Below are 24,869 nucleotides of genomic sequence, written 5' to 3' on the forward strand. Positions count from 1 at the left end.
AAATTCTCTTCTTATAGTCTTTTTCAAGAAACACCGTCTAAGCTCCTAAAATATCGATTGGGTGTGAACATAGATGAACACTAGCACACCAACCATATCTTTTCTTTTTTTCATCCTCATAATTTTAATTTTTTTATCCAAACACAAAATTTTGAAAATAAAAGAATTTCAATTGAAGTATTTAAAATTCTTAGAATTTAAAATTTTTCATAATTTTAAATTTCTCCATCCAAACACACTATAAGAGTCAAGAAGTTGAAGTAACCTCCAAAAGAATCTTCAAAAATATAACTTTGAGAATGAGATATTATCAAATTCTTTGTGAGTTTTAAAAGTTATGTTAAGCTATTGTTAGTTTTTGTAGTGGTGATTTTTTTTTTTTAAAAGGACTTTATGTTGATTTTCATTCTTATGGAGAGCGGTGGAAATGTTGCATTTTTAGGGAAATTGGAAAGTTATTCTAACTCAATTATAATTTTTATTTTTTATTATTACTTTTTTATCATTTAAAATATGAAAAGGTATCTTTAAAAATATTAAAATCTAACTAAACACATTATTAATTTATTAAAAAATAATTTCCTAACTACAACATTCCTAAAAATATAATATTATATCTTAAAACAAGAAATATTTAAATTTAAAAGTATAAAAAAGACTGAGCCCCATACGGGGCATGCAATGCAAGTGATCTCAAGTTTTTTTTTTTGTTTTGGCCCAAAGAAATGAGCGTTGAGGCATAGTAAGAGGCAGCAGGTGCAGTGCATGTCGTTTTGCATGGCCTCATGATTTGTGGACGAATTTCCTTTGTCGTTTCATGGCAACATAATCGTTTTTTTCCCATATTTTCTTCACGACTAAACAACAAAACATGTACGAACGACTTGTCCTTCGTTTGTCCGTCACAAAATTGGATAATTCAACGTTATGTATGTGTATGCATTGCAGACAACGTGCACTTTTGCTAGCCATCCATAATACCAAGGACAGCACCTAAAACATTCTCTCTTCAATCATCGATCAGATTTTGGCCCATACCCGTACTTTTTTTTTGTTTTTGCAAAAGGCAGATTTGGATCCAGTGGGTTGAATATAGGCCCAAATTGAGAAAGCAGTGGTAAGGTAAGGTAAATGGTAATGCTATAAATGGGCCAAGCTAATAAAAGCAAGTATCTGCGCGCGGAGCCACAGATCGAAAGGACACGCGTGACGATCAACATGAATGTCGTTCATAGAACCGGACGTTGTTGTGTTGAGGTAATGTTGTGTGGACCTCGACACCTTCATTTAAAAACCCAAACACCATTGAATGTTCAGGTTTGATTTCGCTGTCCCCTTCCGTCGTCTATCACTTCTTTTTTTTTCTTTTTTTTACCTTCAGGTTAACTTCATCCTTGTTTTGTTAATCATTCTCATGCATTCCTTCTTTTTTTTTTTTTCTAACTTGAAAACACACATTTGAAGAGTTTTAGACGATATTAATGTTGCAAATGTGTCGTGATGCTAGCTAGGCTTTATTGAATTTATCATAAGATTGTTTTTTTATTCAAGATAACTGTATTTAATTACATATTTGAGTCGTATCCATAGTTTCAGGCTATGATCATTGATCAGTTTGTGGTCGATTATTGTATAATATACTTTGAAAATTAAAATTGTTTCATCTTTACACCTGGTCACGTCTCTCAATGTTCTGAGATGAAATGGATGCTTTGTGCAGTTTTTTGAAAGACAATGGCAGACACTGAGGATATTCAACCACTCGTATGCGATAATGGGACAGGAATGGTTAAGGTTAAAAAAATTACGAGGATGATTTTATTATTTCCAAATTTTGCATGTAGAAGTGATTTTGTTTTGCTTGCCGTACTTTGACACATGCATGAGAAGACTAATTTACTGTGAGTGTTTTGCAATTTGCTATGTCTAGGCTGGTTTTGCTGGAGATGATGCTCCGAGGGCAGTGTTTCCAAGCATTGTTGGTCGGCCACGTCACACCGGTGTGATGGTTGGGATGGGGCAAAAGGATGCATATGTTGGGGATGAGGCTCAGTCCAAGCGTGGTATACTAACTCTGAAATATCCCATTGAGCATGGTATTGTCAGTAACTGGGATGACATGGAGAAAATCTGGCATCACACTTTCTACAATGAACTCCGTGTGGCGCCAGAGGAGCACCCCGTTCTCCTCACCGAAGCACCTCTCAACCCAAAGGCTAATCGTGAGAAAATGACCCAAATTATGTTTGAGACCTTCAACACACCTGCTATGTATGTTGCCATCCAGGCTGTTTTATCTCTCTATGCTAGCGGCCGTACAACTGGTTAGTCTTTCTTGTGCTGGCTAATAATAAAACCAGCAATGCTATGCAAGGTTTAATTTGCCAATGGGAATGAATATGGACCAGATACTGAATGTGAAAACTCTACTTCTTTTTAATCTCACTTGAAGTAATTGTCTGGCTTGGCTGGTTGCCCTTATGCTTGTTCCATTAATTTGTGTAGGTATTGTTCTGGACTCTGGAGATGGTGTCAGCCACACTGTGCCCATTTATGAAGGGTATGCCCTCCCTCATGCCATCCTCCGTCTTGACTTAGCAGGGCGTGACCTCACTGATGCCCTGATGAAAATCCTTACTGAGCGTGGCTATTCCTTCACTACCACAGCCGAGAGAGAAATTGTAAGGGACATGAAGGAAAAGCTGGCATATCTTGCCCTTGATTATGAGCAAGAACTTGAAACTTCAAAAACTAGTTCTGCTGTTGAGAAGAGCTATGAGCTTCCTGATGGACAGGTCATCACCATTGGTGCTGAGCGTTTCCGTTGTCCTGAAGTCCTCTTCCAGCCATCCATGATTGGAATGGAAGCTGTTGGCATTCATGAGACCACATACAATTCAATTATGAAGTGTGATGTTGATATCAGGAAGGACTTGTATGGAAACATAGTCCTCAGTGGTGGTTCTACCATGTTCCCTGGCATTGCTGACAGAATGAGCAAGGAAATCACTGCTTTGGCCCCAAGCAGCATGAAGATCAAGGTGGTTGCTCCACCCGAGAGAAAGTACAGTGTCTGGATTGGTGGCTCTATCTTGGCTTCTCTCAGCACTTTCCAACAGGTAAACATTCTGTCGTGATTCTAATGACCAAAGTAAAATTTGTGTTTCTGTTGTCAAAATGATAAATCCAAAATGGTGTTGCCTCATGCACTTTATTACGTCTCTGATTGTCTTTATTTTAGTTCGAGTTCTGATATCTAAATCTCTCAATTTGATATATAGCTGGTTGCTTGAATTTTCTCTCCTCCTCACAGCAGTTGAGGTTATAGGCCACTTTGGATTTGTGTGACTTTTATGAATAACTAGCATCATCCTCATGCATTTGTGCACTCCCCCTAGAAATTAGAATGTTGTTTTGATATGGTCAATTTAGTAGGGATATTAATGATGAGGCACTTGTTTTTGGAAATGCAGATGTGGATTGCGAAGGCAGAGTACGATGAGTCCGGTCCTTCAATTGTACACAGGAAATGCTTTTGAATGCAGCAGAATGGCTTGGTGTGGGTACGGTGTCCTCGTTTGGGAATTCAGTAACACCTTGCAATGATTGAAGATTTTTCTTAAAAAAAAATGTTTGTTATTTGAACAGTGAACTGAGATAAAGTGGAGTTTGATGGCAGAATTAATTCTTTCATTTGTTTTGTTTACCATTGGTAAATTGTTCAGCAGTTGATCTTTAATGATAAATCAAAACCATTTCAGCTGAATACTTCTTGCTTCCTCATAATCTTCATATTCTTCTAATTAAACAAGAGTCAGATCCTATAATTTCAACTTATTCGGACCTTCTAATCAACTGGACCTTGGACTAAATTGTATGACACTAAGCCTCTTGTCCAGTTGGGTGCTGAGTAGTTTGTAAATACGCAATTGGTGTACATGTTGAGTTTTTAAAATTCTAAGTGTCCGTATGTTTATACCTGTAAAGGTGATTGTACGTATCTCAATGCCATTAGAAATAATGACAGTGATTTATCTTCACTACAAGAAAACTGAGTTGGGAAAGACATAACGTGGAAACAATTATGTGTTGAATATTTATATATATGCTTGTGCTAGATATTGAAAAGTCTAAAACATATTAAAAACATAAAAGTTGAATGTCTTACACAGCAAAGACCAAATAATTTAAAAAGTAATAAAGTCTCGTAAGTCATAAACACCTACCTCGGTTTTAGACTGTGTGTGACGAAACGAGGCCAAGTTCGTCGTTGCTTTGCCTTGGGCACTTTGTCAGTCAAAAGGTAATTAAGAGCCCTAGCTAAATTCAATTCCGTATTTTTGTTTTCTTCTTCCAAAATGAATTTGCGTGTTCAATATCTAACTTTAACAAAGATAAAATTCAATGAATATATCTTCAGAAGTTATTTTAAAAAAATAACATGCATCTTTTGGTATATAAATTTTAATATTTCTTATTTTACTTAATAAGTGCCTATTAAGATAATAAAAGTGAAAAAATATTTATCGTATAAAAAACAAAAATTATTGACCTTTGTTTTTAAAAAGTACCAAAAAAATAAAAAAAATCAATCAAAATATCAAAATAAGAGAGTGTATTTTCCTTAACACTTGGTATAAAACCAATAAATTGTTGAGCGCTGTCTTAATCAGGTATAATTTTAGAAAAAAAATTATAAATGTTTTAAAATATATAAAAGATTACACATTCAACCTATAAGAGAGAAAATTGAACATATCAAAATAATTGACATGTGAGTATGTGACACACGACTTTCACTTTTTGCTCTTAACTATATATGGTATTCATCTTTAAGTAACTTTGCATTCGGGTTGTCTTTTAGATTTCTAATTCTAAGTTTGGTTAAGCAACTTTAAGAAAGCACACAAAAAGGAAGTTTGGTGATTTAATTAGTTAGGACGTATTTCGATTAGAGTTTGTAAAGTTAATTTTAAATTAATTCAGCTTTATAAAGTTGATTTTTAACTAGAAGCATGTTTAAGTAAATTAATCTATATTTAAAATTATTATGTGAATTTTTTTTAATATAATAAATATCGCTGAACAATATCAATAAAAATGTATTTAAATGATTAACAAGTATGTAAAAATATTAAAGTAATAATATAACTTTAATTATGAAAATACTTTGCCGATTATATTTAACTTATTTTTTCTTCATTGTAAAAGTAATAAAATGTTACTTGTTAATTTAACAACTGACTTGATTTTAATAAAAAAATAGTTTTATTCTAGAATAACGAAACACATCAACACAAATTCTAATGTACATTTACCATCGTAAACGTGTATTTTCATGTTATATTAGGAATTTTCTAAAGTCTAAACAGGTAATTAGCCACATATCTCACCTAATGAACCGTTAAAGTTACGATTTTCTCCAGGTTAGGTAAAATAAAGCATATTGTTTGGTCTCCTTCAAAGTACTGTATTATTTATTTGAAACAATATTTAATTTAAAATATCAAAACAATAAATATTAATGTAATATATCATATAATAAATATAGATCAGTGATATTTACATGAAAATTTTTAATATTATTACATAAAATATATACCATAAAAAATAATTTTAACCGTTTAACTTATTTATTTATAATAAAACGTAATTTTTAGTGATATTTTGAAGGACGCTGGCGGCTGGTGTGACAAAAGCACGTCAGAGGTTTGGTTTAGTTTAGTAGAAGAAAAAAAATGGTAGTTGTCAAGAAATCATTAAAGACTGGGATAATAACTGAAGTATATTCCTGATATCTGTCAAGAATGCTGTGACGTTGTTGAAGGTTATTCTTTTCCACCATTATTACATAGTAAACGACAAATAAAACACGAGAAAAAGAAACATTCTTATTTGCTGGTAAGTAGATCCCCATGGCTTTTATTTATTGTGTTGTGTTGGATTTGAGTTTTCAGTTTTCACTGCAGTGGAAAACAAAATGACTGAATCTCCAATTTCCACACGCCATTGGCAACGAGTCAATTAAAAAGTCAAGCTTTCAATGGGTTTCAATTTGCATCCCAATCCAACCAATGTTGCAATTTCCATTCTTCCTAATCCGACCTACCCACTGTTGCTTCCCCATTCAATAATTCAATTCCTGCACTGCACCAATGGAGCTTTTGAAGCCTTTGCACCCTCACCATGCACCCATTTTGCGAATTCCCTTTCACGCTGTCCCCTCTTCATCTTCTTCTCAATCTCAGTCTCAGGTTCCCCTCCCTATGATTTATAAGGTTCATGTCGCTGTTGGGAAATCGCTCGACAAAGCTGTTCCTCTGCTTCGATGGACTTTAAACCACTTTCGGAACGCGGAAATCGTCATTGTTCATGCTTATCAACCTTCTCTCACCATCCCCACTCTATGTAAGCTCATTTCGTTCAATTCTCAATCTAAATTTTCATGATCTCTACTTTTGCCCTAATTGATTGGGTGTGTTGAGCAGTGGGGAAATTGCCAGCATCACAGGCTAGTCCTGCAGTGGTGTCTGCTTTTCGAAAAGTCGAAAGAGAACAAATCATGAAGCTCTTAGACAAGTATTTGAGCATTTGCCGCGCAGCTAGGGTAACCATCTTCTTTCCCGTTTAAATAACTGAATTTATTTATGATAATAAAGTTGTAACTTGTATGCAGCTTTTGGTTAGAAAAAAGCCGTTATTAATTGTGTTTTTAATATAAATTTTCTTGCCAGGTTAAGGCAGCCATTATTGTAACCGAAGCTGACCAAGTCCAGAAAGGAATTGTTGATTTGGTTATTAAGCATAATATTGAGAAGCTTGTCATTGGAGCAGTACCAGAAAAGTAAGTACTGCATTCATTGTCTACTTAACCAGTGTTTTTTTTATAGAATTTCCTTACATTATTCTTTATTCTTGGGGATTGTTTCTTCTGTGCGAAACTGCCTTGTTTGTCTTGCCTGTAGATTGTATAGAGTTGATTTTATTGGTTTAACTCATGTATTTCATATCCCTATAACCTATGTCTATTTTTTTTTTTTTTTTGTGTAGCGAGTAGAGAATGATGCAACTGGTTTTATTTTCTTTTGATAACTTGAAGGCTACAATCTGCTTCAGTAGTTTCTGTTTTTGTCCCTTTCTTTTCACTGAAGGGATTAATAAATCTTTCCACTTACAAAATCATCGTGGAAAATTGCAGTTGCATGAAAGTGAAAAGGAATTCCAGTAAAGCAAATTACACTGCCAAAAATGCTCCTCCTTTCTGTGAAGTATGGTTTATCTATAAAGGTAAACACATTTGGACAAGAGAGGCTTCTGAAACACCATGTTCTTCATCCTCATGTACTCAACCCGAGATTGCCATCACAGAAAGCTTGAGATGTAGATCTTTTCAATATGGTAAGAATGAATTATTTGACTCAGAATATCTTTGGCCAAATTCAGCAAGAACTACTGCTGTTTCTGGAATTAGAAGTTGGGTTCAGGGGGAAATCATTGAAACCGAAGCCACTTTTTCATCCAAAGCATCCAGTTGCTGCAGTCATTGTTCCCCCCAAAATTCTTCTCGGGCTTATTTTGATACATATTTAGAGGTCATGGAAGAAAGAATTAACAAACAACTTATTGAAACCAAGAGAGAAGCTGAGGCAGTAACAGACGAAGCCTTCACAGAGCTATTAAAGTGTGAGAAGTTAGAAGTTGAAGCCATGGAGGCTATTAGGAAGGTAAACCAAATCTAGTGATTGTAAATCATTTAGGATTTCTGAAGCCTATAAGCTTTTGGCCTTTGCCCTTATTGCTCTTGCTAATCATGACATGAGGAATAAGTATTTTTCTTATGTATTTAAAGTTTTTTGACAAAGAATTACAAAACAAAATCCCTCTGGAAAAATACTGGGATTCTGTGCACATTGTTTTGAGACTAAACATTTTCAGGCCAAAATTATAGAAGAAGCAACATTTTGAACATTTGCATAAGTTCACACTAATTGTTTAAAGCATTGTTTGGAAATTTCTATGACATTATATTATATGATTTAGCTGTATCCAGGCTAACTCCAAATCAGGGAGCAATGATAGATATTGAGCCTAGAGTTTAGTTGATTTCTTAATTTCATGGCATCTCTCCCAACTTAAGTTATATTCTATCTCTCAGGTCAATTTGTTTGAATCTGCCCATGTGCGTGAAGTAAAGCTCAGAAAAGAGGCTGAGGATGCACTGAGAGATACAGTACAAGAACAACAAAAGCTCTTGAATGAGAGTGAAGAAATTGCTGGCGAGCTACAAATGACCATGAGAAATATTGCCCTGCTAGATAGTCGTGCTCATGAAGCAAACCGTAGGCGCGATGAAGCTGCAGATGAACTATCACTAATTCAAGAATCCATCTCAACCCTGTGGCAAGAAGGGCAGCAGATTAGGAGACAGAAAACGGAAGCCCTACGTTGGCTTGAGCGGTGGAGGAGTCGTGGACAAGTTGGAGCAGCTCATTGCAATGGGGTCATTGGGTTTGCCGAAGAATTACCTGAGTTAGCAGAATTTTCATTATCAGATCTTCAAAATGCCACATGTAATTTTTCCAATAGCTTTAAAATTGAGCAAGGTGGATATGGTTGCATATACAAGGGGGAAATGTTGGGTAGGACTGTTGCTATAAAAAAGTTCCATCAACATAACATGCAAGGACCATTGGAGTTTCGTCAAGAGGTCAGTTCCTCCCATAATGGTCTTTCTGCCTTTTGAAATTGTTATCTTAAAATATAGGGATGGCTTGAGAGGATTGGAGGTGGAAGCATTTATATTTTAATATATTTTTTGTTTTCACCACATTAAAAATGGATATGTGTTCTATTTTTCTCACTTGTTTTTTTCGTGTTTGTTAGATTCTGCTAATGTTATCCTTTTGTGATCAGGTTCAAGTTCTTGGTAGTCTCCAGCACCCTCATTTAATCACTTTGCTTGGTGTTTGCCCTGAAGCCTGGTCAATTGTATATGAGTACCTCCCCAATGGAACTCTTCAAGACTACCTATTCCGAAAAAGCAACAATTCCCCTTTGACATGGAATACCCGAGCACGAATGATTGCTGAAATCGCTAGTGCTCTCTGCTTCCTACATTCTTTTAAGCCTGAAACTATTATCCATGGTGATCTGAAGCCAGAAACTGTACTACTTGATTCTTCACTGGGTTGCAAGATGTGTGGATTTGGGCTCTGCAGGCTGGTGAGCGAGGAGTCTCTCCTCCGTCCTAGTTTCCGCTTGAGCACTGAACCAAAAGGTGCTTTCACATATACAGATCCAGAGTTTCAGAGAACTGGAATACTAACCACCAAGTCTGACATCTACTCCTTCGGGCTCATCATTTTACAACTTCTCACTGGTAGGACTCCAGTTGGATTAGCAGTTTTAGTACGCAATGCAGTTTCATGTGGAAAGTTGTCTTCAATTCTTGATTCTTCAGCTGGAGAATGGCCCTCAGCTGTGGCAATGCAATTGGTTGAACTGGGACTGCAATGCTGTCAACAATACCATAGAGACAGACCAGAGTTAACACCTACACTTGTGAGAGAATTGGAGCAGTTGCATGCTTCAGAAGAGCGACCTGTACCATCTTTTTTCTCATGTCCAATCCTTCAGGTAACCGATTCTTTTTTTATAAATAAAGAAGCATGTACATAACTTGGTTTAGTAGGCCCTGGCAGAGCCAAGGAATCACCAAATGCAAGTCAGGACTGAAGGCTCAAAAATTGCCTTTTTGACCCGTTTTTTCTTCTTGCAAGATAGTTATGTATTCTATTTTGCTCATGTTTATTTTGGATTCCTTCTTCAGGAAATAATGCATGATCCTCAAGTTGCGGCAGATGGATTTACCTATGAAGGAGATGCCATACGTGAATGGTTGGAAAATGGACATGATACTTCTCCCATGACTAATTTGAAATTAAGTCACCTGTTTCTTACTCCCAATTACGCACTTCGACTTGCCATCCAAGACTGGCTTTGCAAATCTTGAAGCTTCTTCTATTTATCTGGGCTAAAGTTCTCTTTTTTATCCTCATTAGTTTGGGGCCAGTTTCGTTTCAGTCCCATGATTTTCTTTTCTTGTTTCAGTTTGTGTGTGTGGTTGTAAATTTATTTTGTATCCCACAAAACATTTTCAAATTGATTTGATCCCAGCTTACGCCATTCAAGTAGACAGAAGGAAAAAAGAACTGTATTTTGGCCACAATTTCCAGCCAAGAGAAAAAAGAAAAAGAAGGGAAAGTAATAGACCGTCATCGTCTGTGCACCCGTCATGATTAAGACTTTAATATGTTATGGGATTAAACTGATTCTTGTCTCATATTTGAGGGGGCAAAAGAAACAACTTAGCCTTTTTATTTATGTAAATATTTGTATATTTTATTATTCTCATTGCGTTTTGGTAATGTTCTTCAGCTTCACCACTGTTTAGCTACAAATGATATAAGACTGTTGTTTTGCTGTTGCGCTTTACTGAATCGCTTTAGATGCTATCAAATTGACTGATTGTATTTTCAGAATCTTTCACTGGAAGAGCGTCCTATAAAAATCACGTCACCAAGCCCATAGGATGCAGAAGTTACTTGTTGATATGAAGAGTGTTGATGTGCGTTATGGAATGAGTTCCAAACACGCATTAAGATAATTGTAGACTCGCTTGCTTCTAATCTCGTAACATATATTAGAAATCTGAGTAATAATAAATAACCGCCATTGTCCAAAATAAGCCATGGTTAGCTAGGCCAAGTAAAACTTAAAAGAGATAGGATATGATCTTTACAGGCTGCAGAGGATAAATATAAGTGCTTTATATACATTCATGCATTCCAATATACTTGGTTCTAGTTCCACAAATACAAAAGATTTGTCCTCTGGGGGATTATTGTAGGAGGGAATAAAGGTAGACCATATAAATATATACATGTGGCATAAAACATTGATTAAAAAAAATTTCTGCATAAGAAGTGCAAAACACCTTGTTGCCTTCATTCTAATACATACAACATACTTCACGTAGAAGAAAGTAGGGAAGAAGTGGCAGGCATTTCTGTAGAGTCAAAGGGGTGATCATCTTCGGCTATGAACATCCCAAGTCTAGAATCATTCTCTTGGCTACCATCCAAAAGTGGATTAGACTCCCCTTTCAAGTTCCATAGATGGAATTCCTCCTTGCTAGGTGTCATGTTTTCTTCAGAGCTTGTTTCAGATTTCTGGTGCATTTGAATGTTTCCCTGATCATCGAGGTGGCTCTCAGTTTCTGCACTATCATCCAAGGACTTGAAAATTCCACCTTGAGAGCTTGGACTAGCAGATTTAACTGCTGCTGTGTCCAGACAATGGTTTGAGCCAAAGGATTGGTTTTCCTGATTTTCATGGTTATTGAAGTCTGAGTTACGTCTGTCAAATGTGGTTGGCAATGATTTTTCCTGCAGAACACCTTGTGCTTGAGTTGAATGTTGACCGAAACTTCCAAAACCTTGAATTCCTCTGGACAACCTTCGAGCATGGTTTCTTTCTTTCTTAAGGAGAGTTCCTTCTTCCAGCAGTTTCAATATCTGTTCTGATTTCTTTCCAACAGCTAGACCCCAATTGAACCTGCATGCATATATACTCACAAAGGCCTCATTAATCACTATCTAGAATGAGTTTAATGTGTATTGTCCAATGTCTATGTAAAAAGTTTTACAGTATTAACTAATTACAAATCACTCTTTATGTAACTCTCAAAATAATTATTTTGAAAATCTTATCATATATTGGATCACATTATAAAAAGAATACAATGTAATTTGATCTAATTAAATTCATCTAGATTTTTCCATGCACCAGTTGCAAGAGGAAAAACATACCCACTGTCATCAATATGCTGAAAGCATTTCATTTCGCCAATTACATCTTTGTCACTTTGAAATTCCTCTGCAACACTTTCTGGTCCATGAGTCAACAGGTACTCCAGCACAATCAGAGAATTGTAAGAGGCCCTCCAATTCTTGTTGTCAAATTTAAGGAGTCTGTTTTAGAATCATTCCATTCCATTCAGTCATCTTTTATCAGACGATTAACATGCAGGTGGCAAGCATCAATAACCATAACAACAAAAAAGGTGACATGCATTCTAAAGAAGAAAAAGGAGCCAGAAAAACCTTTTGTGCAGAATCTCTACTATTCTCAAATAATCATCTAGCTCAAAAGCAGCCCTTGAAATTGATCTAAGTGTTGGGGGATCTGGGGCCCATGAATTTCCTTTTGTAGCTTCTTCTGTCATTCTGCAAATAGTAAAAGGCCAAAAGAACAATATATTACAAACAGTAGTGATGGTTTGGCTGTGAAATACATTAAAGCAGATGTGAAAAATCTTATAATGGTATCATTAAAAAAAAAAAAAAAGAATCTTACAGCTCTGTGGGGGTAACATCGGTGAGAGCCAACCTAGCGGTCTTGAATTTTTCCTTGAGGAAGAAAGAAGCTTGCTTTTTAAACTCATGGAACAAAGGTATGCTCATTTTGCTGCTGTTGTTCTTGTTCAACATGAGTGACATATCTAAACTGAATCAGTTTCTTGGTATAGGCTTGTGTTGGAAGGAATAAGCTAAGATTCATAGTCCATGTCAGGAGAAGAATTCAATGGATTATAAAGTGAATTGTGAATTTAAAATTCGAGTCGCATCTGAGATTGTTGTGGAGAGTTGAAATTTGTAGAAGACTTTTCAGAAACTATTTATGTATTTACAGGTTTAACTACTAATTATTAACTAAAATTGACTAAATTATTTTTATTTGTTGTCTCTTACATATAAGAGATGTAAAGGAATAAATAATTTAAATTATGATAGAGGATTATTGTTAAATTGAAATAGATAATCATTTAAGAAACATTTTAATTAGTTATAAAAAAATATTTGTAATTAGTTATAACAAAAATCAAGTAACATTCCCTGCTCAACAAGAGAAGAAAGAACATTGAAAATATCCGAGAGAAAGAGTTAAAAACCAATTTGAGAATGGTTGGAAAATTTCATTGAAAAATAGAAATTTTAAAAGTGTATATAATAAAAAAAATCTTACTAGCTAGTTTCTTGAGAACATCAATTAAAAAAATTTAAATATAAAGTTTTTGTTCAAATATATGCTGAAAATATATTACAAATCGCAAAAAAATATATATTTATGATATGCTTTAAGAAAAACTTTATATTTTTAAACTCCTTAATTAATGAGTGTCCTAGAGACATTTGTTAGGATTGGCTAATAAAATCATGGTTTTGAGAAGTCAACGTCTTACATCTCCGCCACTTGGTGTAACTTGTGTTTAAGTTTGAAAGTTGAATTTTGAAATCGTTCAATGCTAATGCAGATCTTATCCTTCAAGATCAAGAGTCAAGAGTCAAGACCCAGAGACAGAGTTGCATAGTTTATATTTATATAAAGAGAAGCCACACAGCCATCAAGCATGCACGCAAGCAGAAATTTCAGAATCCATCTTAGACTTAGTGGACCAACTAAAACACTCTAGCTCTGCCACTGATTCGATTGAGTTTATCTTACTATATTCACCTCCCAATCTCCAATGTTTGTATAACACTCTAATGTTTATGTTTTTTCAACACATTATTATGTATTTTTGGTTAAAAGTTTGAAATATAAAGTTCGATTGAGTGGTTAAAAAAATCGTTAAGTTTAATCTTTCTCCTAATAAAAATTAATAAATTAACAATTAACATTTATTATTGATTAAAGTTATTAAAAAAATTATCAGTATTTTTTCACTGAATTTTACTCGCAATTTTGTAAAAAAAAAAAATAAATTATTTCAACATATAATATGATGTAGTTATTCTGGTTGTGTATAACTTTGAAGTGGTTTGTATTAGTTTTTAGGAAATGACTTTTAGGGGAACTGACACGGTGGCAATTGTGCTGGAGTGGATTTTGGCTCAGATGGTTCTCCCCCACCCCACCAGTAAAAGCTTTGGAAAATAAATACAACATAAAAGAAGGTCATGTACTCGTGTTATACACATACAATAATGTATATATTATTATTTGTGTAATTTTGTTTTCTACAGCATCATTTATTTAAGTTTCAATTTATCGTTACAAGTAACATTTTGCTATATGTAATTTCAACCAGGACAAGTCATTATCATAGAAAGTCATTGGGTCAGCATATGAACTTCATCTGCGGGTTCTTTTCTATTTAAAGCAGAGCATAATTATGCAAGGCAGCTTGTGTGAGCTAATTCCAATTTCTAAAAGGCTCAGTTTGCTCCTGGTTATCATATTAATTTGGATGTTCATGTTTGATGGCTTATATCTGCATCGTTTTCATTATTCTCTTTTACACAACAAAAAATATGTTTACTCATTCACCATTTCCCCGGTACTGTAGATAGGATTGTGACACCATGAATTGAATTGGTAACAATATTTTGGGGTCAATTTTGGGTACTTATGCAGCTTCCTTGAACAAGTCACACACAATTGACTGCTTGGTGATAAATTGATGGATTGGATTCGTTTATATAATTTATTTGCAACTTGTACTGTTTCGGCTGACATCATGCCCATTAGATATTCCTTCGTCTCATCCAACCAATTTTTTAAATGTTTATTCTCTAATGTTGAGTTAGTTGATTAAATCACGCAACCACTCATAAAACGGTCTCCTTTATAAAATATATATATATATATATATATATATATATATATATATATATATATATATATATATATATATATGTCTCTTTGTCTATAAAACATTAAAACACATGACATGGTTGTTGATGTATTTATATAAGGGTTTTTGCTAAAGTCCAATTTTCCAGTTGGAGTAAATTAACAAATTATATATTATTGATGTACTTTAAGATAATATTTAATTATAATTTGTTAATATATTTTCTAATATACACATATTTATTTTTAATTAGAATATATGTGTAAGCTGCAGTGTTAATATATTTTAAGATAGTCGTTATTATAATTTATTGACATACTTCAGCTAAAAAATAAGTATATGTTAAAAAAATTCTTTATATAAATAGTTTTTCTTTAAGTACTATTAAATATTTGTTAAATATAATAAAAATATATATAAATTTATTCAATGCATGACTTTTCAGTTGAATCTCTCTATATAAAAATATTAATAAATAAAATTAATTACTATAAAATTTAATACTTAAATGTTTATAATATGATAAAAATACATTAATCACTAAACGCGTGAATGAGCCGATATAGGATTGTTTCAACAAAACCTGTGGAGGAAGTGTGACCTCAAAAAAAAGCACTTAAAATTTTATATATATATACATATATATATAACTCTAAAAAAATTATTCTTCGTTGATTTTTTTCTTTATATATAAATTAGTATATACTAATAATTTATGATTCAAATCTTCTATCCTTAAATATTATTTTAAATTAATTATTATCAATAATTTTAAATGTAAATATATATTGAAAAGTACTTATTTTCAATAAAATATTACTTATAATACTAAATTATAAAAAACACACACACACATATATATATATATAATTATAAACACTTGAACACAAATATTAATGTAGTATTTAATATTATTAATGTAATGTTTATGTAAATACATAAATAATCTAATTTTTCCCAACATAGAATAATTTATTTAATTAACTAAATGTAAAAAATAGAATACAAATTCATTAAACATTTGACTTTTCATTTGTGTGTGTGTTTTATTAAACATACCTATAATAAATTAAATTTGTAAATATATTTAATATTTTATATTTTGACTTTTATCTTTGAATATCATTATTTATAAAATACATTTTAAAAGAAACTAAATTTAAAAATTATAATATAGTTCTACACAAGTATCATTATAGTCATTATATATATATATATATATATATATATATATATATATATATATATATATATATAAAACAAGTTTTTACCTTATATTACATTTATAAAATAAAATATATAATTAATTTTAGTAATATTATTAAATAGAATAATTTTATTTGAATAGTATAAAATATTATATTTGGTAAACATTATAAACAAAATATAAATTATTAAACGTTCGACTTTTCATTTGAATCTGTATATATAAAATATACATTAAAACTTTATTAGTTTTATTAATATCTACTAAGAAAAACACAAAATATTCTAATTGAATTTAGACCTTAATATCTGGTATGAGTTTAGACCTTAATAAGCAGACTTTGTTGTTTGGTTTGGTCAAGAGCGAGCAAAGACCACCAGGTTTGCGCGGGTTTGGCGTCGTGATTCAGTTGGTCTTCTTATATCTATCTATCTCGAAGGAAACACAACAAACACAACAACCTTTTTCATTCCTTCCTTCCACCTCCTATCTTATTATTATCCTCCTCAGTTTATGTTTCTGTTTCTGTTTCGCAGCCATAATATATATAATAATAATAACATACTCATACGTTGACTTGTACTTTAGTTGTCGCCAAGGTTGTTCCCTCTTTTATATATATCTCTTGCCAGCTTTTTCTGATCAAACTGCTTCACTGCCTGCGCCCTCCTTACTCAAACACTGCAAACTCCTCTTCTGTTTTTCATCCGTTAGAGGTTAGACTTTCACTATACGTACGTTGAATCATGAAGAGAGTTTTATATATCTTTAAATATTAACTCTATTTCTCACGTTACAAGTCTCGTATCTCTATTTTTTCTAGATATTGATCAGATGCATGTTTCTGTTTAATATTTTAATTGTTATGAAAACATGTGAACTCTAGTTTCTGTTTTATTTGATTTGATTGAATTTGATGAACCTGCATGTGTATATTGTAATAGACAAATATCGCTATATATATGTTCCTTCAATTTACTTTTTGATTGATTTCACTTTTATTTGTTCACAATTTCATGTTTTCTCCTTTGTTTGGTATGTCTAACTTATGTACCTTTGTTCTAGTGGTATTCATAATATGAATTTGGAGATAATTATCAATATGTGCTGCCAAGCTGCAAAAGGATCTTATTCGTATGAATACTTGCTAATGAGTTTTGATAATCAAATTATCCTTTATGCTTAAAAGTTAACTTAGATGTTCAGTAAAATTTTCAGTATATTCTTACTCTCCGTTTGTTGCAACACAGTTTTGAAAACATCCCTGAGGCTAGCTATTTCTTGTTCATATTCATTCACTCGTACAGTCGTACTTCATTCAGGCGAAGATTTGAGAACAAGGTTAGAGAACCTCTTCTCTTAAGCTGCGGTTATTAAGAAAAGTAGAAAAGAATCCAAAACCTGATGCCAATTTGAGATTGAGATATTCGTGTTCAATGATGCTCTATTTTCTGTAATATAAACTTTTTTTTAATTCTTTATATTTTTAGTCAAGGTTCCGTTCCGCAGGACAGGGCCTAGTGGGAGAGATTGATTAACACTCGAGTGGATTCAAAAACTAGAGAACAAGATTACCCGTATTAGTAGTAATGGGAAAGGACTTGGTTTCTTCTGACCAGACCACTGTTCAAATTCAGGACAATAATCCAGGATGCATGTGGGGCATGCTTCAAATTCTTGATTACCATCGTTGGCGCGTAAAAAAGGTGTTTCCTCACAAAAGGAGAAAACATGCCACATGTAAGCAATTTCACAACAAATCATGTTTAGTTTCTCTCACTCATTATTGCTTAATTTTTTGGTTTTTCTATTTATATATGAAACATTGTATTTGGCTTTTACAATATATGGAATCGACTGCTGTTGTATATTTTTTGCCTTATAAAGAATCAGCAAAAGGTGTACATAAGTATAACATAAGGGAATGTTACATATTACTTCCTTTGTAAATTTACAATTTTTCAATTAATTCTTCTAAACTTTTTTTCTTTGGTGTCACTGAACTCTTAAAAAGTTAGGGTTGAAGTTAAAAAATACTATACCTAAAGCCAAAATTCTAGTTAATGAGCCTAAAACAGTAAAGTTATGCAAAATTAGCAAAAAAATTTATACTTTAACCCAAACTATAGTGATACCATAAAAGAGCTTAGGAGTAACCTGAGACAGTGTGAAAGGGATAAAATATTATTTATCCAAAGCAAAAAAGTATAAGGGGATAATTTAGTCGATGTAATCAGAGGAGAATTAATTAGAATTTGATACATAAAGTCAAGCAGGAATAAAAGCAGATCGACTACTTAAATTAGAACACAAAGGACCTTCTGTGTACATCTGCTACTGCAGTAACATGTGATTCTTCGTATACTTTGAAAGTTTTCAAACTACTAGGTCATTAATTAAGTATATATCATTCACTCCGTCTTATTGTTAGTCCTGATTGAGTGAAGGAAACAACTGATGGTAATTTTGTTTTAAGAAAGCACTAGAAATTCTGGCTTTGCAGATCACTTGGCATTTTTCTCTCTTGAATGAATCATCATAAAACATTTTGCTTCTGTCAAAGACTTTACATGCTTAGCAAGCTCTTTAACCTTCCTGCAGATAAGAGAAAACCCATTTTGTATGACCAACATGAAGACCAACAACATGGAGTTACAGAAGCAGAATCCCTCCTTGTAAGTTTAAAACTTCATGATCTTATTTTTTTAAGGTCATGGCCACAAACAACTATAGATTGATCTCCTGTTTAATATCAGGTCGGGCAACATAGCGAAAAATTGCATGCTGCAGGCAGAAGTTCTCCCAAGAATCGCAAAAAGGAACCATGCACTGAGAAAAAGGTTAACAACGAAAACTCCAAAGGCGGTAGAACCATGGACTACTCAAGGAAAAACCAAGTCAGTAATGAGTATGCACTTCATCTGGAGAAAGATGGCAAGACGACAGAAGATGACCTTAACCATAAGCCTATGGAAACAAACAAGCATAACAGAAACATTTCCAATAAATTTGAGAAACATACTGATGTTTTCGAGTTACTTAGAGTGGAGAAGGATTTATTACTCAAATTTCTTCGAGACACAGACTTTGGTGGGAAAAAAGTCCAACAAGCATCCCACATCAATGCAAGATTGACAAAATCTGGGTCATTTCCTTTAGCCTCAACTTCACAGATGAGAAACATAAGCTCTAGGTCCTTAAAACACAAGCAAAACGAAATTTGGGCCCTTCCAAAGGGAGAAAAGTTGCATGCTGGTACTCAAGAATCAAACATGTCAGTGTCCAGTTCTGTGAAAGATAATTCTTATGAGAATCCAATGCCTTTAGCGAGTGATCTTGGTGTGGATAGTACCATGAAACAAAAAGCATTATTTTCTTTAAGGCCTTCTCAGGGATCAAATCACAAAGGTTGGAATCAAGCGGTTCTTCATCATTTCAAAGTTATAAAACAGAAGATAAAACATGCTCTTGCGGAATTCAGAAAAAGCGGTTGCCAAGCTACTTCTGCTGAAGCAATTCACCATAGGGATTCACCTGAATATAGCATGAACAAAAATGAGGAAGAGATCTCACAAAGCTTAGAAGATGGTGTGGTTCAACAATTCAAAAGGAGTAAAAGCTCAAATGAAACTAGAGCTTCTGATTATGATTCCAACAAGCATGATGCTCGCCTCATGCGAAGAACATCCTCTCTGAATGAATCGTTGGATAGATATACTCAGTTGTTTGAGAAAAGCTTCAGCGAAGACACTAAGTGGCAAAGCTCAAAGTCTAAAAGCTTAAAATTGACAAACGAGGATAAGATCCACAAGAATGGGCACACTCCTAGGTTTTCAAGAAGCAATTTGTCTATGCCTAATCTCGAGACTTTAGGCTTCATTCTACAAGATGCACTTTTTGATACAAATGATATAGGGAATAAAGTGGAAGCTTATAATCGTGTTCATAGAAAATCAGTGAGTCTTCCTTTGAAGATAGACAGGTCACTTGATCATTTTAAAGAGGCTGAAATTGTGGAAACAGTAGAAGGGAGTGAGAGAGATGTAAATCCCAGTCTTTTATCAGATAAGATTATGGAGAAAATTGATGAAGAAGTTACCTGTGACCAGAAGGAGGACATGAATGAGCCAGCGGTGGGAGATGGAAGTTTTCCCGAAGAAAAAGAGGAAATGAGTAATATGACTACCTATCTTCGCAAGGAGGTGATGGCAACTCTTGAAACTAGCTTTGAGGACACTAAAACCAGTCATGAAGGTAAACAAATTTATGCTAAGTATGTCTTTGAGATGTCATGATATCATGAAAACATTTTTTTTATTTAAAGTAAATATTTAAAAAAAATCATTGGATGAAATATTGCAGTCAATTTTCCCTCTCTTAATATTTGTGCTATGAACAACAACAGAGGTAATTGACTAATTGCTGATTGTTTTGGCATTTATCATTTCAGGTACAAAATTGAATTCACTAAGATCTACATTGGACGAATTGGAGACTGATCTATCATATTCATCTGACAGAAATGCTAGTGTGACAGCTGAAGACACAGACAACACTTCCGATTTCAAATATGTGAAAAATATTCTTGAATTTTCGGGCTACTTGAGAAATGAGCACACTCAGATGCCATACACAGTAGACCAGCCGCTAAAGCCCTCCATATTCAAAGATTTGGATGCAACTTTGCGCCATGAAATTGAACCCTCTGAAGAAGAGACAATCAACCACCAGCTTCTTTTTAACTTAGTTAACGAGGTGCTGCTTGAAATATATGGAAGGTCTCCAACTTACTTCCCAAGACCATTCTCATTCAACCCCCGCCTCCATTCAATGCCTAAAGGGAACTATCTTCTGAATGAAGTATGGAATAGTGTTAATTCATACCTGAACTTGAAACCTGAGCTAGATCAGACACTAGACGATGTTGTCGGTCGGGATTTGGCAAAAGGAAAAGGCTGGATGATCCTTCAAGAGGAAGAGGAGTATGTAGCACTTGAATTAGAGGAAATGATCATGGATGAGTTGTTAGATGAATTTATCTTCTCATGAACTCTATTGAGGGCTGCTTGATTAGTTATACCATGGTTTTGTTCTGGAAATTCTCCTAGCTGATCCACGAGTTTTCACAAGAGAAGACAACAAGATTGGCTCCTAATTTCAATATGAAGATGTCGTAAGGGACCGATCTCAAGCCTTTCACTGCTACAGCAAGTTAGCAATGACATGCTGTCGAATATTGATTCCAGTGTGTTTCGGCTCCATGTCCATTTTTTCATGCTTAATAAGATTCATATGTTTATTATTAACTTATAAATGGGATTGTCTGGTATGTCATGTAAAGCAGTTGCTCATGGAGAGTTTTGGTGCATAGCGTGATTGATTTTCCATGTAAATATAACATATATGAGTGAAGGTGTTTTTGTATTCACCTTGGAGCTTTCATTTCCTTGTACTGGATTACTGGTAGAGACAGTAATTGATGAAAAATTATTTTCTACGAATCAATATCATGTTTCTTCTGCACCGAAAATGCTATGCTTGAGTTATACTTGGTCTCTGGAATTGCTAGCTTATTTAACTAATGGAAGAATCTTAAATTCAAACCCAAATTATAATATTGTTACGAGTCAAATGATCCGATGTATGAATATTTTATTTATATGAATGTCATTTTTATAAAATAATTTTGGATAAACTAAAAAAAATAGATTGATGTTCCCGGAAATTAGCCATATTTAAACAATGTTATTTTCTTATTTTAATTTTATACTTCAGCAAATTACCATCAGGATGAGAATAAAATTTTTATTGGAAAAGGCCTAGTTGACTGTCAATTAAAAATTTAACGTGTTGATTTATTCTTTTTAACAACATTAAATGACACGATTAATGTAGCAAAAAAAATATTTTAATTGATGATTTATAATTTCAAGAACTATTTTGTGATTTTTTTAAAATTTAGGGATCAATTTCATGGAGCATTATATATTCAAAAACTAAATTAATTCATAATTTATAACTTTAAGCACCATTCTTTAATTTTTTTAATTTCAGAAACTAATTTAATTGATCATTATAATTTTAATGACTAAATTAGTTATTTTTTCATTTTTAAATTATATGTATATAATTCGAAAAAAATATCATAATATTTTCGAGAATAATGAAACCTCAAATTAAATTAATTTAGAATAATGAAATATCATAATTTTAGGTTAAAGAAGTTTATTATCATTAGCATTGATAATTGGCTGCCATAATGCTCTGTTCAAGGATTCCAGCACTGAGGAGTGAAGACAAGGTATATTCAATGTACATCTAAGATGCATTGCATTTATGCCCTTGTCTTTGTAAAGCTGAGGTGGCTTACGAGTTCGAACCACCATTACTCCCTTGTGTGATTATTTGGGGTTAGGAAAAACACAAGCATGCGAAGTGTGACAGCCATCTTCGCACAACAGAGGTTGGTTCAGTTAATACGTCGAACACCTTGTGACATTATTAGTTTGAAACTGTTTTGCACCCAAGCAACACAAAACCACGATTCCCTATCTCGGAGAATCGAGAGGCTCCCCAAAGGAGAATCTGTCGGCGCCGCTTTCCGCAGTTGGATGAGAGATGGCCTCCCCGTTCACGGCGGTGACGTCTTTCACGCCGTTAACCGTCTCAGGAAGCTCAACATGAACAAGCGTGCCCTTCAGGTCAGTCATGTATATAGTGAATGTGAATTTTTATGTTAAAGCCATCTTAGATTTATTGAAAAATGATGTAGAATGAAAAGGGCATTAGCTGTTGTTAGAGAAAAATGAAAATTTTATCGTTTTTTATTGATTGATAGGTGATGGAATGGGTGATCAGGGAGAGGCCTTACAGGCCTAAGGAACTGGATTACTCTTATCTTGTGGAATTTACAACTAAGCTTCATGGGATTTCACATGGTGAGAAGCTCTTCTCGCGAATTCCCGTTGAGTTTCAGAATGAGTTGCTCTACAACAACCTAGTGATTGCATGCTTGGATAAGGGTGTCATAAAGCTTTCACTTGAGTACATGAAGAAAATGAGGGAATTGGGGTTTCTCATCTCACACTTGGTTTTCAACCGCCTCATTATTCTGCATTCCTCGCCGGGTCGCAGGAAGATGATACCCAAGTTGCTCACCCAGATGAAGGCTGATAAAGTCACCCCACATGTGTCCACCTACAATATTTTGATGAAAATAGAGGAGGCTAATGAACATAATCTTGAGAATTTGGTGAAGTTCTTCAGTCGTATGAAAGTTGCACAGGTTGCACCGAATGAAATATCTTACTGCATTTTAGCTATTGCTCATGCGGTGGCCAGATTATATACTGCAACTGAAGCATATGTTGAAGCTGTGGAGAAGTCTATTACAGGGAACAACTGGTCAACATTGGATGTCCTGCTTATGTTGTATGGGTATCTTGGGAACCAAAAGGAGCTAGAAAGAGTTTGGGCCACCATTCGAGAACTCCCCTCGGTTAGATCTAAAAGTTACATGTTAGCCATTGAAGCATTTGGAAGAATTGGACAGCTAAACCAGGCTGAAGAACTTTGGTTAGAAATGGAATCAACAAAAGGATTGAAATCTGTAGAGCAATTCAATTCAATGATGTCTGTATATTGCAAACATGGATTCATTGGCAAAGCAGCTAAACTGTACAAAAATATGAAGGCAAGTGGGTGTAAACCAAATGCCATAACTTATCGTCAGCTTGCTCTGGGCTGCTTGAAATCTGGTATGGCAGAGCAAGGTTTAAAGACATTAGACTTAGGCTTGCGTTTGACAATTAGCAAGAGGGTTAGAAATTCAATCCCATGGTTGGAGACCACTCTTTCAATTGTTGAGATTTTTGCTGAAAAAGGTGACATGGGAAATGTTGAGAGATTGTTTGAAGAATTTCATAAATCTAAGTATTGTAGATATACTTTTGTATATAATATCTTGATTAAGGCTTATGTAAAAGCTAAGATTTATGATCCAAATCTTTTGAAAAGGATGATTCTTGGGGGAGCTAGACCAGATGCCGAAACCTACAGTCTTCTAAAAATTGCAGAACAGTTTCGGACCTGATTTTGGTTGATTATTTTCAACATGTGTATCTTGTTGTCTTTCTATTTACTAAATATTTATTGGTGGTGGGACATGAGTCAATGTTAATTTATTGGCAAATATACTAATTTAATAAAGATTAAAATGAAAGTCCAAGTGTCGAATTCATAATAATTTTGGTTGTACTTAAGTGATGCAAACTCAATTATTAAGCAATTAGAAGTAGAAGAAAAAAGGAATTGTAAGTGTGAAAATTGAGGATAAAAGAAAAGAAGAAAGATAACAAGAAAAATAAACAATAGTTTAAATGCGAAAAGATGAAGTCAAAATGCAATAATGTTGGAACCTAATATGTCAAAACTACTACTTATAATGTAATGTAGCAGATTTTCTCCCATTAATGAAATATCTATTTCCACTTGTATCTATCGAATTATCTTATCTTTGGTTTTCCGCACGAAGTGTCTAGTTTATTTTTTTTTCCCCAAATTTCTTTGTAGAGACAAAAATAACAAACTCCATTAAAATAAGAGATGTAAAAATTCTTTTGGGCAAAATAAATGTCAATTTATTTGTAACAATGAATTTATTTAAATGCCCTCTAAACATTATATGGGTGATGAGACCATAATGATAGAAAAACACAGAGAAGAATAATAGAATCAAAATTGTATTAAATAGATAATAGAGAAGAATTACATTACAAGAGTTTGGTCTCTAAGCTCCTGTTATAGATAGAGGATTTTCCCTATGAGAGATATACTAGCGAGGAGACAAGCTAAACTTATTTTAAGCGTTAAGCGAGTTATCTTAATGTTCAATTTTTTCTTCAAGGTTTTTATTTTTTAAGTTTTTACATTGTTTTTTCTTCAAAGCACTTGAAATTTTCTTAT

At 33.6% G+C, this 24,869-nt stretch overlaps 5 protein-coding genes across 11 annotated transcripts; 4 read left to right on the forward strand and 1 right to left on the reverse strand.

The window, feature by feature from the left end:
• The first annotated feature begins 1,223 nt into the window (after window positions 1–1,223).
• LOC114374754 (actin-like) lies at window positions 1,224–3,766 on the forward strand. 3 transcript variants are annotated; one of them, XM_028332421.1, is made up of 5 exons: window positions 1,224–1,317; window positions 1,721–1,794; window positions 1,931–2,324; window positions 2,506–3,119; window positions 3,474–3,766. In XM_028332421.1, exons 2-5 carry the CDS (start codon window positions 1,735–1,737, stop codon window positions 3,537–3,539), a joined length of 1,134 nt encoding a protein of 377 aa, XP_028188222.1. In that variant the 5' UTR covers window positions 1,224–1,317; window positions 1,721–1,734; the 3' UTR covers window positions 3,540–3,766. The 3 variants fall into 3 exon arrangements, with proteins under 3 accessions (XP_028188222.1, XP_028188221.1, XP_028188220.1); XM_028332420.1 differs by having other exon boundaries at window positions 1,305–1,381; XM_028332419.1 differs by lacking the exon at window positions 1,224–1,317 and having other exon boundaries at window positions 1,414–1,794.
• A 2,037-nt stretch (window positions 3,767–5,803) lies between these two features.
• LOC114375606 (U-box domain-containing protein 33-like) lies at window positions 5,804–10,490 on the forward strand. Of its 2 annotated transcripts, XM_028333436.1 has the most exons (8): window positions 5,804–5,901; window positions 5,970–6,408; window positions 6,489–6,607; window positions 6,735–6,844; window positions 7,199–7,724; window positions 8,156–8,707; window positions 8,914–9,636; window positions 9,830–10,490. In XM_028333436.1, the coding sequence occupies exons 2-8, from the start codon at window positions 6,156–6,158 to the stop codon at window positions 10,010–10,012; spliced, it is 2,466 nt and encodes an 821-aa protein (XP_028189237.1). In that variant the 5' UTR covers window positions 5,804–5,901; window positions 5,970–6,155; the 3' UTR covers window positions 10,013–10,490. The 2 variants fall into 2 exon arrangements, with proteins under 2 accessions (XP_028189237.1, XP_028189236.1); XM_028333435.1 differs by lacking the exon at window positions 5,804–5,901 and having other exon boundaries at window positions 5,924–6,408.
• Window positions 10,491–10,805: 315 nt separating this feature from the next.
• Window positions 10,806–12,707, reverse strand: LOC114375607 (epsin-3-like). Its single transcript, XM_028333437.1, has 4 exons — window positions 12,418–12,707; window positions 12,165–12,287; window positions 11,871–12,032; window positions 10,806–11,616 (listed from the first exon to the last, which is right to left on the reverse strand). Exons 1-4 carry the CDS (start codon window positions 12,558–12,560, stop codon window positions 11,031–11,033), a joined length of 1,014 nt encoding a protein of 337 aa, XP_028189238.1. The 5' UTR covers window positions 12,561–12,707; the 3' UTR covers window positions 10,806–11,030.
• A 3,577-nt stretch (window positions 12,708–16,284) lies between these two features.
• On the forward strand, window positions 16,285–21,435 carry LOC114373439 (protein TRM32-like). Of its 4 annotated transcripts, none has more exons than XM_028330904.1 (6): window positions 16,285–16,621; window positions 17,156–17,246; window positions 17,543–17,645; window positions 18,507–18,580; window positions 18,662–20,159; window positions 20,356–21,435. In XM_028330904.1, exons 3-6 carry the CDS (start codon window positions 17,561–17,563, stop codon window positions 20,952–20,954), a joined length of 2,256 nt encoding a protein of 751 aa, XP_028186705.1. In that variant the 5' UTR covers window positions 16,285–16,621; window positions 17,156–17,246; window positions 17,543–17,560; the 3' UTR covers window positions 20,955–21,435. The 4 variants fall into 4 exon arrangements, with proteins under 4 accessions (XP_028186705.1, XP_028186702.1, XP_028186703.1 ...); XM_028330901.1 differs by having other exon boundaries at window positions 16,286–16,621; window positions 17,396–17,645; XM_028330902.1 differs by having other exon boundaries at window positions 16,286–16,621; window positions 17,401–17,645.
• Window positions 21,436–22,211: 776 nt separating this feature from the next.
• LOC114375620 (pentatricopeptide repeat-containing protein At1g07590, mitochondrial-like) lies at window positions 22,212–24,084 on the forward strand. Its single transcript, XM_028333450.1, has 2 exons — window positions 22,212–22,606; window positions 22,744–24,084. Exons 1-2 carry the CDS (start codon window positions 22,334–22,336, stop codon window positions 23,995–23,997), a joined length of 1,527 nt encoding a protein of 508 aa, XP_028189251.1. The 5' UTR covers window positions 22,212–22,333; the 3' UTR covers window positions 23,998–24,084.
• The last annotated feature ends 785 nt before the right edge of the window (window positions 24,085–24,869 follow it).

This window comes from Glycine soja, chromosome 11 (genome assembly GCF_004193775.1).
Source record: "Glycine soja cultivar W05 chromosome 11, ASM419377v2, whole genome shotgun sequence".
Taxonomy (NCBI): Eukaryota; Viridiplantae; Streptophyta; class Magnoliopsida; order Fabales; family Fabaceae; genus Glycine; species Glycine soja.